General features: G+C 36.9%; 2 protein-coding genes across 6 annotated transcripts in view; both read left to right on the forward strand.

Annotated features, from left to right (window-relative positions):
* The window catches only part of LOC132098807 (cadherin-like and PC-esterase domain-containing protein 1), a 48,046-nt gene extending 45,272 nt beyond the window's left edge, over positions 1–2,774 (forward strand). For 2 of the 5 annotated variants that reach the window (XM_059505017.1, XM_059505018.1), the window contains exon 21: positions 1,279–2,774. In XM_059505017.1, the coding sequence (XP_059361000.1) occupies positions 1,279–1,512 (234 nt within the window). In that variant the 3' untranslated portion in view covers positions 1,513–2,774. The remainder of the gene's footprint in view (positions 1–1,278) is intronic. The other 3 variants (XM_059505015.1, XM_059505016.1, XR_009422976.1) reach the window with 2 other exon arrangements.
* Positions 2,775–3,602: 828 nt separating this feature from the next.
* LOC132098808 (protein Wnt-16-like) lies at positions 3,603–8,852 on the forward strand. Its single transcript, XM_059505019.1, has 4 exons — positions 3,603–4,106; positions 4,270–4,496; positions 6,153–6,439; positions 7,855–8,852. Exons 1-4 carry the CDS (start codon positions 4,015–4,017, stop codon positions 8,317–8,319), a joined length of 1,071 nt encoding a protein of 356 aa, XP_059361002.1. The 5' UTR covers positions 3,603–4,014; the 3' UTR covers positions 8,320–8,852.
* Positions 8,853–13,492: the final 4,640 nt, after the last annotated feature.

Raw genomic sequence — 13,492 nt, forward strand, 5'->3', positions numbered from 1 at the left:
TTATATTTTTTTAGATCCACATGTCCATTTTTGATATTGAATCAGTTCTACTGTTCATATATTTGGAAAAAGATACTGCTAGAAACACTTTTCCAGCCTTCAAGCCCCATAAATCTTTTAAAAGAGAAACCATTCCTTTTTTTATCTCACCCTTAAAGTGCCTGGCGGATCAGTAAATGAGTAATTAGCAATTAGGCAGGTTTTTATTAGCCAATAAAAGGCAGGTTGGGAACAGATGTATTAGCTTGCTAAAGCCCCTTTCACACTGCACGTCGGACCCGGCATATTGCCGGGTCGCCTTCTGTGTGAAAGCAAGCACGTCCCTGGATTGATTCCGGCATTGAACCCGGGTCAGGGACCTAGAAACATTGCCGGGTTCAACCCGGGACGAGCGCTGTGTGAACAAAAGCCAGATCTAATGCCGTGTCGAAGTGATGACGCGCGTTATTGCCCGACTTTTTTATCGGCTGTTTTGAAGGAAGATCAACGTTCGCGACGAAAAAATATGTGCAAACTCTAATGAAGCAGAGATCAGTTTGTTCCTCACTTTCCGCGCTGACGTCGAGATCGTTCGCTTGCTTCAGTGAAAGTATTACGTGCCTAACGTTTTCGACTCGTACATTACACGTCATGCCCTGATGTCATGTGTCGTTACGGGATCTTTACGGGTTGTGTGTGAAAGCAAGCACATATCCAGGGTAATCACTGGCATCGTGAAAGTGCAAAATCTAGCGATCCGGGAACAATTGCAGGAACACTTTACCCGTGTATTTGCCGGAATGGCTGTGTGAAAGGGGCTTATGTGTGTGAAGTGGTGGTAGAAATGCCAAACCAGCTCACATATGGGACTGATATCACTGTAGAACTGGCAAAAGGCCAGCAGATTTAGACCCCGAGATGCATAACATCAGGGTCTTTTGCTAAGAGAAGTTGCATGTTTTTTTGTGTGTATATATATATATATATAATATACTCTTTATACTTTTACAATGTAATTTTGTTGTTTAGTGTTCAGAGGAAACAAGCTCTTAACGTTACGTCTTTTGTAGAGCAGGGAGCTAATAAGAATTGGCAATTTAAGAGGATATAAAACTGAAATGTGATAAGAGTTAGATCCCTAATTTAAAAAATGTGCCCCATGTCAGAGAACAGAGCCACACACAGACAGGCAATGTTATTTGCTTGCATGATTGAAATCTCATATTCCCTATGCAAAATATAATTGAGTAGCTTCAAAAGAAATCAGATGTGACTACTAAATATTTCTGTTGTTTGCAGGTCTATAAGCTTCCCTTTCCAACAGCTTCTTCCCAAAGTAAGCTAAAGATCTTAAGTGTTGGAGGAGAAAGCAGGAATCCAGCCAGTGAGCAGACAGGGCCTCAAGAGCACGAGGAACCGCCGTCTCAACCTGACGCGTCCTACCACGTAAAGGGACCAGTGAATGCGGTGTATTCTGAGATCCTTCTCAGCAGGATATGTGTGAATCACGCCGTCAAAGGGACCATTCACTAACAGTGACAAAAAGACAATTAGCGGCTGGTGAAGCTTACCTGTGCGTGTTTTTCAGGTGTGTGTGTGTCTGTGAATATGTATATGTGTTGAGAAATCGATGTAAAAGGGCTAAACTATGCACACTGAATGGTCTGGATCTATGAATCTTTGAACCATATGCTGGGTCAAAGTGGTAAATTGGAGGACGAGTTAGGTAGGTGTCTGTTTGCACATATGTGTTTCTGTATACAGCGATCCAGATGGAATAAGGGGTGTGAGGGAGGACCTCCTGAAGCCCTTCCAAAATGACTTTGGCAGCTGTGGCTTAAGGGCAGGAATTGGCTACGGTGCGACACTGTAGAAAAATAACAGAGACGGTCACACGGCCCCTACAAACAGCCTTTGCGAAAGCATTCCTACAACGCTTTTCCACAATGCTGCTACTGCTGAACCACGGGCTGAAAACGTTCCCAGTATGTTTCGTGGCTGCTGTGGAGTGCCTTTGATATCACCCTGCCTCACATTGTATAGTTTGTGGAAGTTTGGGCGACGTTTTGAAGTCTAGCTTTACACCGCCTTTCCTTCACATGCCAGGTTCACAAGTATTTATGAAGTATTTTCTATGCCAAAGGTCTTATGAAGTATATTGTATGTTATAGTATTATGATCTTATGTTTCTCATATATTTATTTTTCTACCAGTGTTTTCCAGCGCCTTTAATAATAATCAGTGTAAAATGTTAGAAAAGCTGTTTACAAAAAAGAAGATATTTATACTGTTTTGATGGTAAACATTTTTATATTGTTGCTGGGTTTACTCTAAATTGCTGGAATGCATGGTGTTTCATTTGTCCATAATTTGTTTAACATGAAGTGGCTTGTGGAGAAAGAAAATTAGTAGGATTTCTTTTTAATATCCCATAAAATTTATCTTCCCACCAGTTGTTAAACTGAGCTCAGAATGGGCACGAATGCAGTTTCCACTTGAACTGTAACGAATTCACATGAAACTATGAGTTGACCTGTAAATATTCTGCAGTGCGTGAATACCTCTATTTTTGATATGTCCGAATTTTAGAGTCAGTGATTTGGATGTTTCTGAAGAGCTATGCTGTGTCGCCTGTGCATGAAATGTATGATTCCAACAATCACAATGAATATCACTTATCATGAACAATTAAAAAATTATAATTTCATAATTTAAAACGCATTGCTTGATGTAGTTATCAAATGTTTTTGTCTTAGATTTAGTTTGATTCTACCATGTGTCAAATTTTATTGACATGCTGTGTTCACGCAAACAGATTTAAATATAATTTATATATAATTTAAATCTGTTTGTGTGTATATATATATATATCATTGATAACATTGCATTTGCAGTTTATACATTTGGGATTTTTAACGTTTAATTGTTTTCATTATTTCTAGTTCATAAGTAAAATCGAGGTCCCGTTTAGATCGAAAGGAAACCAAATAGCTATATTAAGTAACATTCTAATTCAGACACAGATTTTCAGTAATGATAAAAGATTAGTTAGAGCTCGCATTTTCACCTGGTGCTGCAGGTGACCATAGCAACGTGCTCTTCATAACGAACTTTCAGGCGGTACGTCGATGAGGAGTGAGTTGGGATCACTTTATTAATGACATTGTGTTAATGACATGTGTTAGTGTGACATAGCCTAGGCTACTACAAACTGTTGCGAACGACAATCTTCCAACAGACTGCGGCCGAAATTTAACGTAAAATGTAATAGGCCTACATTTAAACGTCCAACATATTAAGTAACGTTAGGAGTTGTAGGCTATTACATTTTTTTACAGTTATTTTATAAAAGTCGACGTCTCTGAAAGTTAGCTATTGTTTAGTGTGAACATCGTGTGAACTAAAGTAGCCTAGGCTAGGATTAATTAAACAATTTTTTTTTTCCTTTGAAATGTTTTACTATGCCCTCTCTAAGCGTCTTTCTCTATTGTCCTGAATTTTATTTTCATCTTGGTTTCAAAATATTCGTTAAACGCGAAGTTAAATCTGCTCTGTTAGATACTCAAGTCCTTTTTATCCTTAACACGGTTCTTTCAACCTCACAAAATTTCTAGTGAGCTGCTGAAATGACTGATTCTTTCTGCTCATCAGTCGCACTCGCTTTGTACTCTCTCACCGGCCTCCAAGCCAAGATCTGTTTGTCCAATCAGTGCTGAGAACGGTCTCATCTTATGAATATTAATGACATGTTCGACCAATCACGATGTGGGAGGGCTTCACAGGAGAGCGTTTTGTTGCGCGTTTTCCAATAGCAGCATATAACTGTTCGTGTCTATTTGAGTTTGGACTGATGGGGAAGGTGACTTGTTGGTGGTTGGACGCCCGCGACTTAATGGATACATAAAAGAAACATTTGTGAATTTAAAAGCCCCGTTTGTGGATTAATGTTACATAAACTAGATATTAGATGCAGTGGACCGGTATGAATCGTCTTTGTCCAAACATACAGTTCGGGACTTGTTAAATGAATTGGACATGGATAAAACCGGTTATGGGAGACATGCAACTTACCATTTATTCTTTCTGTGGCTCACAGTTTGCCCTCTTTGCTCTCAGGGAAGTTGGATGTAAGTATTATAAGTGCTATGTTGTTTTACTGTCAATTAATGTTTGAATAAAATGTTTGAAAATTGTCTCCTTTTCCTCGGGCCTGGTTATGGCATTTCAATCCAGGCCGACAGGAGAGGAGAACCGCTTCTGATATTTGTGTCACACTACTCCGCATCACAGGTGGTTGGGCATCACATCTGTAGGAGTGCCCGAGAAGTTGGGTTGCGCGCATTTGCCCCTGTCGCACAAGCAGAAGGAGCTGTGCGCGCGCAAACCGCACCTTTTGCCGAGCATTAAAGAGGGCGCGCGCCTGGGCATCAGCGAGTGCCAAACGCAGTTCAAACACGAACGCTGGAACTGCTCGACCCGACGGGACCCGAACGTGTTCGGCTACGAGCTCACCAGTGGTACGCATGCAATGTATCATACTGAAACAGGCCTAATTTGAATGTGCTTTAACTGAATAATCCTGATTTTTGATTAATTTTATTAATGAAAGTTAGTAGTAAAGTTTGACTAACGCGATCAAATAATCACGAGACACAAAATATTAAGATGGTACTAATTCTGTCAAATAGTTTTTATTGAAAAAATAAAATAAATTAATGTAATTTTAAGTGATATTTATCGAATTTTGATTCAAAGAAACCAAAAAAATAAAAAGGTTAAATTATTTCTTTGGTGTGCATTAGTCTCATGGGATTTCACCTTAGTAATTATGGTAATATTATGTCTAAAGGCAGAAAACAATTATTTCAAATATGCATGTGGTTATTGGACACATTAACAAAAATAATCAGTAGCCTATTTTTACTTGTCATGAAAAAATTCTGTATGTATTCTGTAATATATAGTACTGAGAGATCATCACTTTGTAATTGCTTAAATAATCTAAATGTTTTTCTTAATTGACTGTCAATCCTATTTTTGACCCCTTAATGACCCTTTTGATTTGAAATGTTTATGAAAAAGTTGATTTGATTTTGGAAACTGCTGTGACATCTGTTTTGGGTTAACCATCTCTATACTAAATTTGCTATGGTCTTTATCTGGCTCTGAATGTAATGCATGCAGGATTAGAGTGATTACAAAACAAAGAGAAAAACTGAAATGGTAGAACTTGTTGCTGGATTTTTGTGAATCCATTCCTAAAAAAGTTTCTCTTCCAGAGCAGTTCAATTCCAAGATCAAGTTGATGCAAGGGGGACAATAATTTGATTTAGGTCTGATTTCATGCAGCCACAACCAGGGTTTAAAGTAATTTTATATATATCTCGATATTGGGTCTATGCTCCAAAAATGCACCATTTAGATTTACTTTCAGAAATGAAACTGAAATGTTTATTATTCTATTCTATTCTATTCTATTCTATTCTATTCTATTCTATTAAATTCTATTCTTCCTGTTATTTAGGCTTCTTGCTTTAAATGTTTAGGTCACCTCTCTTGAAAGTAATAGCAAAGAGAAAAAAGTAAAAAAAAATCATAGGCAGATATTTTTGAGAAATCAAATTTAAAGTTAAAACATTATCAACTAAATTTTATCAAAATGAGTCTTATAATTTAAATGTAATTTGATATAAGCTATTACAGTACGCTTTATAGAAACTACATGCATTAATTGATCATGACTAGATGCCCAATTAAAATTTAAGCTGCATAAAGTGATTTTGAAAAGTGATAAATGTATATTAATTATTTTAAATAATATTTAATCAGAAACTCCGAAATGCACAGAACCATTTACTTAATGTATTAAATGGTCACTTTAAAAAAAAAAATCTTTTCAGTTAGAAGGATGTTAATAATTTTTAGATCATCTGTTCTCACAATAAGAAAGAAATTCCTTAGCCATAAATGTTTTGCTTATTTTATAGTTTGATATCAGTGTTTCTCTGTATGAATGTAGATAACATTCCCAGACTCTGATATTGCTGCCCTGAGACCCTTCTCACAAATGTCCTTCTGTGAATCTTATATTCCCATAATTTTTGGTTGTTTCAACATTTCTAACTAAACTTGCAACGGCTAATTGCTTGAATTCTCTTTTTTTGTTTTTTAAGGGACGAAAGAGACAGCGTTTATCTACGCAGTCATGGCTGCCGGCCTGGTTCATGCAGTCACTCGCTCTTGCAGTGCAGGAAATATGACAGAGTGTTCGTGTGATATGAGCCTGTTGGGCAGCGGTTCGCCCACGGAGGGGTGGCACTGGGGTGGGTGCTCCGATGACATTGGCTTTGGGACTTCATTCAGCCGTCGCTTTGTTGAAAATTTGGTAAAGAACACATCAGCCCGTGTTGAGGACACCCTGTTCACTATGAACCAACATAACAGCGAGGCTGGAAGACAGGTGGGTGACAAACAACTAAAATCTTTAAAGTACTAGTTAGTGACTGCTCCATTTTTCCCTTCATTTTGTCAACAGTATTTTAATAAAGGCTTTTAATAAGAAGTCACGGACATCCCAAACTTTATTTGTAAAAAAAAAAAAAATTGAACAAACAGACAAAGGTACAAGACTTCGTACTTAACGTTTTTTATGAAAGCATAAACTACAATCCCATGTAGTATTGCAAATGATGCAATCTGATCCATTTGATATGCTTCATGAGAGTGTGTGGTCATTTCTGAGGTCTTATGTTGCAATTTTTTTTAAAATCTCTTTAAGAATTATGAGTAGTTAAATTAGATTTTTAAGTTGAAATCACACTGACATGTCATTGCTTTACATGGCTAATATTTTTTGCCTTTCCATTCATGTCTTGAGTGATATGTGAAGCTAAAGCATCAATTTGCATATGATTGTGCTTGTCTGCTTAAAAAATACAGCAAAAGAGCTAGAAATAACTCTTAATTCAGTGCTGTGTTTCCCTGTACATACACTAATTCCCTCTAACAGAAGAAAATATGAAAAGTGTGATTGTGGAGAAAATGTCTGTCCATTCCTGCAACATTCATAACACATTCAAGTTCTTGTGATTTTACAGCCTCCTTTATAAACCCGTCTAATCTCTAAAATTGAAGGTTTCCTCAGTCACTATAAGGTTTTAAGCAAGTCTACTAACTTATATGCAATTACCATTTAAAATATGACAGTTTTCTCCAGCAAATTAATCTTTGACTCGTTCTGGTTGACAAGAAAAACCATTTCAAAGCATCAAAATAAGAACAAAGATAGTTACGGGCTGTTTCAGCTCTGGCAATTTGTCGATCAAATGAGTTACATCTCACCACATGTTCTTGATTCATATGAGAAGCTAATGATTTGCACCAAATTCCACAGCTTTGACTGAAGAACACTTGTAAGTGTTTTGAGACCCTAACCCTAAGTGGCTGGAAACCACCGAGGAGCGTTTAAGCAAGACAAAATTTCCCTCAAGTCAGCGAAGGGCCCCCATAAAGCTTCACCCAAATAAACGCTCCTATTTCATGAAAGTTGTCAGCTAATAAAAAAACTCTGCTTTCATGGTGCAGAATATGAAGGGATGGGAGAATATAAAAGCTTCATCCAAAATTATATAGTCCCTGGAAATGTGGTTTTATAGTGAACATAGGTTAACTCTCGACGCCGATTTACATTAGTTCCACATTTTTTCTGAAATCAAGAAAGTCTGTCGAAATTGCAAAAATGTTGGAAGGCTGAAATAATGCTCAAATCACAGTTCACATGTCTGCATACATTTTCTAGAATAACAAGATGCTTTCCCAGCTTCTATCTGTTATGGATCAGATATATAATGATCTCCGTATCCTCTTCCTCTACAGGCAGTGGCCAAAACCATGTTGACAGACTGCCGCTGTCACGGTGTGTCGGGTTCGTGTGCGGTAAAAACTTGTTGGCGCACAATGGCTGCATTCGCGCGTGTGGGTGCCTACCTGAAGGAGCGCTACGAAAACAGCGTTCAGGTGGTGGACCGATCTAAGCGTAAAGTGCGTCGTAAGGACAAAGACAATCGCCACATGCCTATTGGCAAAGAAGAGTTAATCTTCTTCAACAAATCGCCCAGTTACTGTTTGGAGGACCGGCGCTTGGGCGTGATGGGCACCAGGGGCCGCAGGTGTAACAGAACTTCAGCTGGGCCGGACGGCTGTAACCTGTTGTGCTGTGGGCGGGGCTACAACACACACGTGGTACGACATGTAGAGCGCTGTGAGTGTAAGTTCGTCTGGTGCTGTTACGTTCGCTGTAGCCGCTGTGAGACGATGAACGACATGCATACTTGCAAGTAGAGCAACTACTTGGGGAGTCATCTTGTGAGTGGAAGTGGACCTTCCTTGCACTTTCAGCCCAGCTGGGCCTATTCAAACGAGCCTGTTGACAAAATATCCACGATCCAATCCAAAACCAGGGAGAAATTGTATAATCCCTTTTAAGTCCATATGCATAACTCTTCCCATGGGCCTCAAGTGGAAATCAAGCCATTTTGTATATATGACTGTGGAATATAACTGGAGCATAAAGGGAACTAAAATACTGGGAACAGAAAAAAAAGTATAAATAGATGCTTTTGTTTGGGTTTGAATTGAAGGGTCATACAGTTAATGATGAATTATAGTGGGAATTATGTAGATAATTTAAAAGATATTTTTGATACATTGTTTTTTAGGTTGCAAAAGAGAATCCCTTAAAACAAAGGATGTATTCTGCAATTGTAGCTTTCTATTTCATGATTTAAATGTACATATTAAATTATGAACAAAGGACTTATGCGATTTCACCTCATTTGAATTTATCTTAAATAAAGTTTTTTAGAGACCCTGTACATTCTTTCTGCTTGTGACTGCTGATGTTTCTTCATTTGTTCCTTCCCTCCTAAACACATAATCACGTATTATCCAAAAGTGTAGATGTGTTCTGCAGTAGCAGGTTTAATGATTTACAATCTAAGTGTATATTTCAAAAATGAAGAATCATGGTTATTGTCTTTCCAGTTCTTATTTCTTGTGACTGATGTTTGTCTCATTCCGTTCCTCTCAAATCTCTTAAAGAGTAGTGCTTTGCTAGAAGTAACAGAGTTGTGCCAAATACCATGACTGCATTCTCTTAAACAGCCCTTAAATGCTAATTCAAGTGGCTCTTTTATGTAGCCACATTCCAGCCAACAGGACAGTGACGGTTCATGGCAGAACATATCAGAGTGACAGAAGGAGAAATTCCTGTGAGTTCTTACACATGCTGGCAACTCTATTAAAGTCGTTGGAAAGTCTCACTCACGTTGCATTTCATGATTTTACTCTGAATGTCTGCTTGTTCATTCTCATGTGGTTGTCTTTACCACTGAGTGCAAGTTGCATCAAGCTTTTTTTAAAGACTTTTTTTCTGTCCATGGAAAAAAAAGAAAGAAAAAAAAATCGGATTATTCTCCACACCGACTCTCAAGCCAATTTTATTCAATAAATGATTCCCTCTTGAAAATATTGCCATTTTCTCACTCTTTAGTTCCTCCAGAAACATAAGTTCCTCCAGAAGACCATTCATACTAGTAGTTAATGAGACATTTTGACCTAATATTTCACCCTAGAAGAGATTTGATAATAGAACCTTCTCATCTTTTATCGTATAGCTTTTACTTGTCTTCTTTTAAAATTGCTTATCTCACTGTTCTATTATTTATTTTTGTTTTTCTTTTGTCAAGCACTAATACCAAGACAAATTCCTTGTACATGTATACATACAGTACTTGGAAATAAACGTGATTCTGATCCTGATCATTTTGGTCAATTCTGCACCTTGTGGGCAGTAAGATTCCCAAATCATTTGTGTTCAAAACTTGCATTAATCACTGCAACCCTCCAGGTGTATTTTTAAGAGCAGCGCTCAGACCTTCAGCCCTGGAAACCTGGTGCCAACCCATCCAGGGGAGATATGCAGGCAAAAGGAGTCCACGTGGACACATCTGTTCTCTCAGACGTAGCCAACAGCTCAGGTGGCTGCCAACCTCTTGGTTTCCTCAGTGCCTTCTTTCAACCTTCTAATTCTCTTTAGTATGTGTTTAATGGTTAAATCACACGTGAAATTAGATGATTTGTCAAATCTGCTGTACTGCAATATTACCTTTTCAGGTTTTGTTCCAACATTGCTAATGAGCTGTAACAATTTTTTTTTATGTTCTTGAAGTGTAGTTTGGTGAGGAAAAAGTAGCACAACTCTTAAAACAAAGACAAATATTTCTTCAGATTAAATTCAATCGTATGATAAATGGAAGAATATGGGGTTCCCCCACCTCCTTATACTTAAATGAAATTATCCTTTTAAATGAAATTATCCTTTTATTCTCTGTGTTAGCTGAGCCCCAGAGCCTTTTGAGGCACATCCATGCAATATTTTACATTCCTTTAATCTAAGCTATATATATATATATATATATATATATATATATATATATATATATATATATATATATTTTATTTTATTAAAAAAAAAAAATTGTAATTTTTTTTTAATCAGTTTTTCTGAGTGTGTGCGGTTGAGTTGAGACTTGCAGACTTGCAATGCCTCACAGTGGGTGGTGCGACCGCATGCACACAAGCACAATGTGTTTTGGATGTTCATTTGATCCACGCTAGCCTTTGGAGACTAGGGTCATCGCCCATCCCGATCATCATTCATCTTTTGTCTCAGTATGAATGATCAGTTATGTCCAACCAAACACAGTATTAGATTTGAAGCCAAGAGTCACGTTTTTTCACTGGCTCATCCCTGCATGCTCTGTGAGTGGTGCCATGCTCTGTACGCCTTCCCAGAAGTCTGTAGGGGCTCGTGGCTCTGTCTGGTTGTGTTGGTTAAGGCGTAAGGGGGTTTGGATTGGCAGCACTGTTTTCCTGCAAATAACTGTTGCTTAAATGTCAACGATTCCCACAACTGCTGAAGAGCCAATGTTAAGATTCTACACACGTCTTAGTGCTCGTTCTGCCTTATTCATTCTGTATGTTTTCTTTGGTTCTTTCTTACTATCTCTCACCATATTGCTATGAAATGTTTTTTTTAAAACAATTCATCCTACAGTTGAGATTCGTTATGATCCTATATAAACTGGGCTGACCTTTCTTGTCTTATATATATGGGGGAACATGAACAGAATGAATCCATCCATCAGTGATATGATGGTATCTGCCTCCCTCTGGTGGAGTCACAGAGTCTTGCCAGAGAAGACCACATGAGGGAGAGTGATTTAAGACATTGAAATTGAATCATTATTTTAGCATTAAAAAAAAGAAAGTTTAATTAAATCCAAAAAGAGTTTTACATAGGAGAATTTTAATCTTATAAAACCTAATATATTAAGACCTCTAAATTAAACCTGTTGCACACAATTCTTTCTGCCCCTTGATTGATAGGGTATACTTTTAGTAAGTAAAATTCAGCTTAGTAGCTGTATTCCTATATTGTGCTCCATTTCTTTTTAGGTTAGTGTATAATTTGCCATGAAGTTCAAATATGAGTTATTGTTTATATATATATATTTATATATGTGTTAATTTTAACACATAAATAACACATCAGCGATTGATTGTGCATCGATCATTTACAGTATGTGTATATAACGCATAAATTGTTGCACAATCAACACAAAGCAAATGTGGAGACAACAACAACAAAAAAATGGAAATCAGAACATCCCTGTGTTTGTACAACTGGAATTTGAAATAGCCTGCAACTGCACAGCTTTCTTCTACAAGCCAGGTCAAGGTCAGTTTAAGAATTGCAAAGCAGACGAGTGTGAAATATGCACATGTACATGAAAAGTGTCCTAAAAATCTCTTTCAAAACTCCAATTCATGTATAAATGTCAATTACAGGAAACTTCTGGTGAGTAGACCCACATACGTTAGCATATTGTAAAGTACATTGTGTTCTTGTGGTTGGCGTGTTAATTATAGTTTAAATGGGATAAATACGTGTTTGATTTTTTACAGCTGGTTGGGATTCCGTTCAGAGCAGATTTCAGAGAACCATTTCAAATAGGTTTTGGCATGTAAAAACGACAGTTGAGCAGTGGTCATACAGTTTTTCATTTGTTTTCCTAAGCAGTTGGGAAAAACAACACTGTTTATGCACTCTCATGATTATAAAACATACTTACCACCTCATTGGCAAATATATATTACACACACACACACATGTGGTCTACAAGGAATTCCTTAGTATGAAATTTCTGGAACTATGAAAGGAAAGTCATGATGCAGCAAGACATACAGGAAGTGTGTGTGTGACAGGGTATCTTCACCTGACCACTTGGCTTATTTATGAGTGAGGACATCCTGTGATTCTTCTGCCTTGAGCTCTGTTTATTCAGTACACATACACACAGCAGCTTCATCACTCCTGGAAATTGACCAGCTTCTTCCCAGCTTTCTAGCTGCATTGCACTGACACTATTCAGCTAAATATTTGTTGATTGGTCTTCATAATCGTAAATGTGTTGCATCAATGGCAAAGAAATCAGGATTTTTCTTCACATCTCTCCTTGATGGCACCAATATCTATTTAAGCTTGTTTATGCCACGAAAAAACAAAACAGGTTATTGTGACTTTTTATCTCACAATTCTAACTTTTTATCTTCACAATTAGAAATTGATATATCACAATTCTGACTTTTTGTAGAAAAAAATCTGAATTGCAAGATATAATCTCAGAATTATGAGATGTAATCTCAGAATTATGAGATTTAATCTCTCAATTCTGAGAATACAAATTCAAATGGTGAGATATAAATTCACAATCATGAAAAAAAGTTACAATTTTGATACATAAACTCATAATTGGGAGAAAAAAAGTCACAATTATCTTATCTTTTTTTTTATTCCATAGTGGAAACAAGCTTCCATCATGATCTCATTGCCACGCTGCAAAAATAATTTGTCATTTGTTATTAATCGGAATTTTTTTCTGGTTTTCCAGTAAAAATATGTCAGCATCTTTCAAATGAGAAAAAAAGGAGTTGCAAAATCAAACCTCTAACAGAATTAAATCTTTAACTAAAATTTCTCCATTGGCATTTTTATTTCATTCTTCTTTTTTTTCTGGCTTTTAAACTAAATTTGTCTAGATTGTGTTAGAACAACATTCTTAAAACAAGAAAAAGATGTTTCTAAAAAACAAACCATTAAACCATTAAAGGTAAACTTAAATATTACTTGTGCTAAAAAAAAAAAAAAAAAAAAAAAAAAATGTTTTATTTATTTTACAGTGCTATTGGGTCTCAACACAACACCAAGCATAATTATTTTCTCTATTTAATGGGTTTCTTTGGTATGTTTATGAAAAGTGATAACTGCATATGTAATTTAAAAGGGATTTATGCATTTTCCTGAAATTTTAGGGGAAGGTGTCACCCTCTGACTCTCATGATGTTGCAGTACAGGAAAAAGAGAGAGAGGAACTGTTGAAAAGCCAGAAGG

The sequence above is a fragment of the Carassius carassius genome, chromosome 22 (assembly GCF_963082965.1).
Source record: "Carassius carassius chromosome 22, fCarCar2.1, whole genome shotgun sequence".
NCBI classification, from domain to species: Eukaryota; Metazoa; Chordata; class Actinopteri; order Cypriniformes; family Cyprinidae; genus Carassius; species Carassius carassius.

Excerpts from the sequence above, each read along its gene's own strand:
- LOC132098808 (XM_059505019.1), top strand. The coding sequence starts at position 4,015 with ATGGATAAAACCGGTTATGGGAGACATGCAACTTACCATTTATTCTTT. Across the intron at positions 4,497-6,152 it reads CGGCTACGAGCTCACCAGTG|GGACGAAAGAGACAGCGTTT; the intron begins GTACGCATGCAA and ends TTGTTTTTTAAG. Across the intron at positions 6,440-7,854 it reads ACAGCGAGGCTGGAAGACAG|GCAGTGGCCAAAACCATGTT; the intron begins GTGGGTGACAAA and ends CTTCCTCTACAG.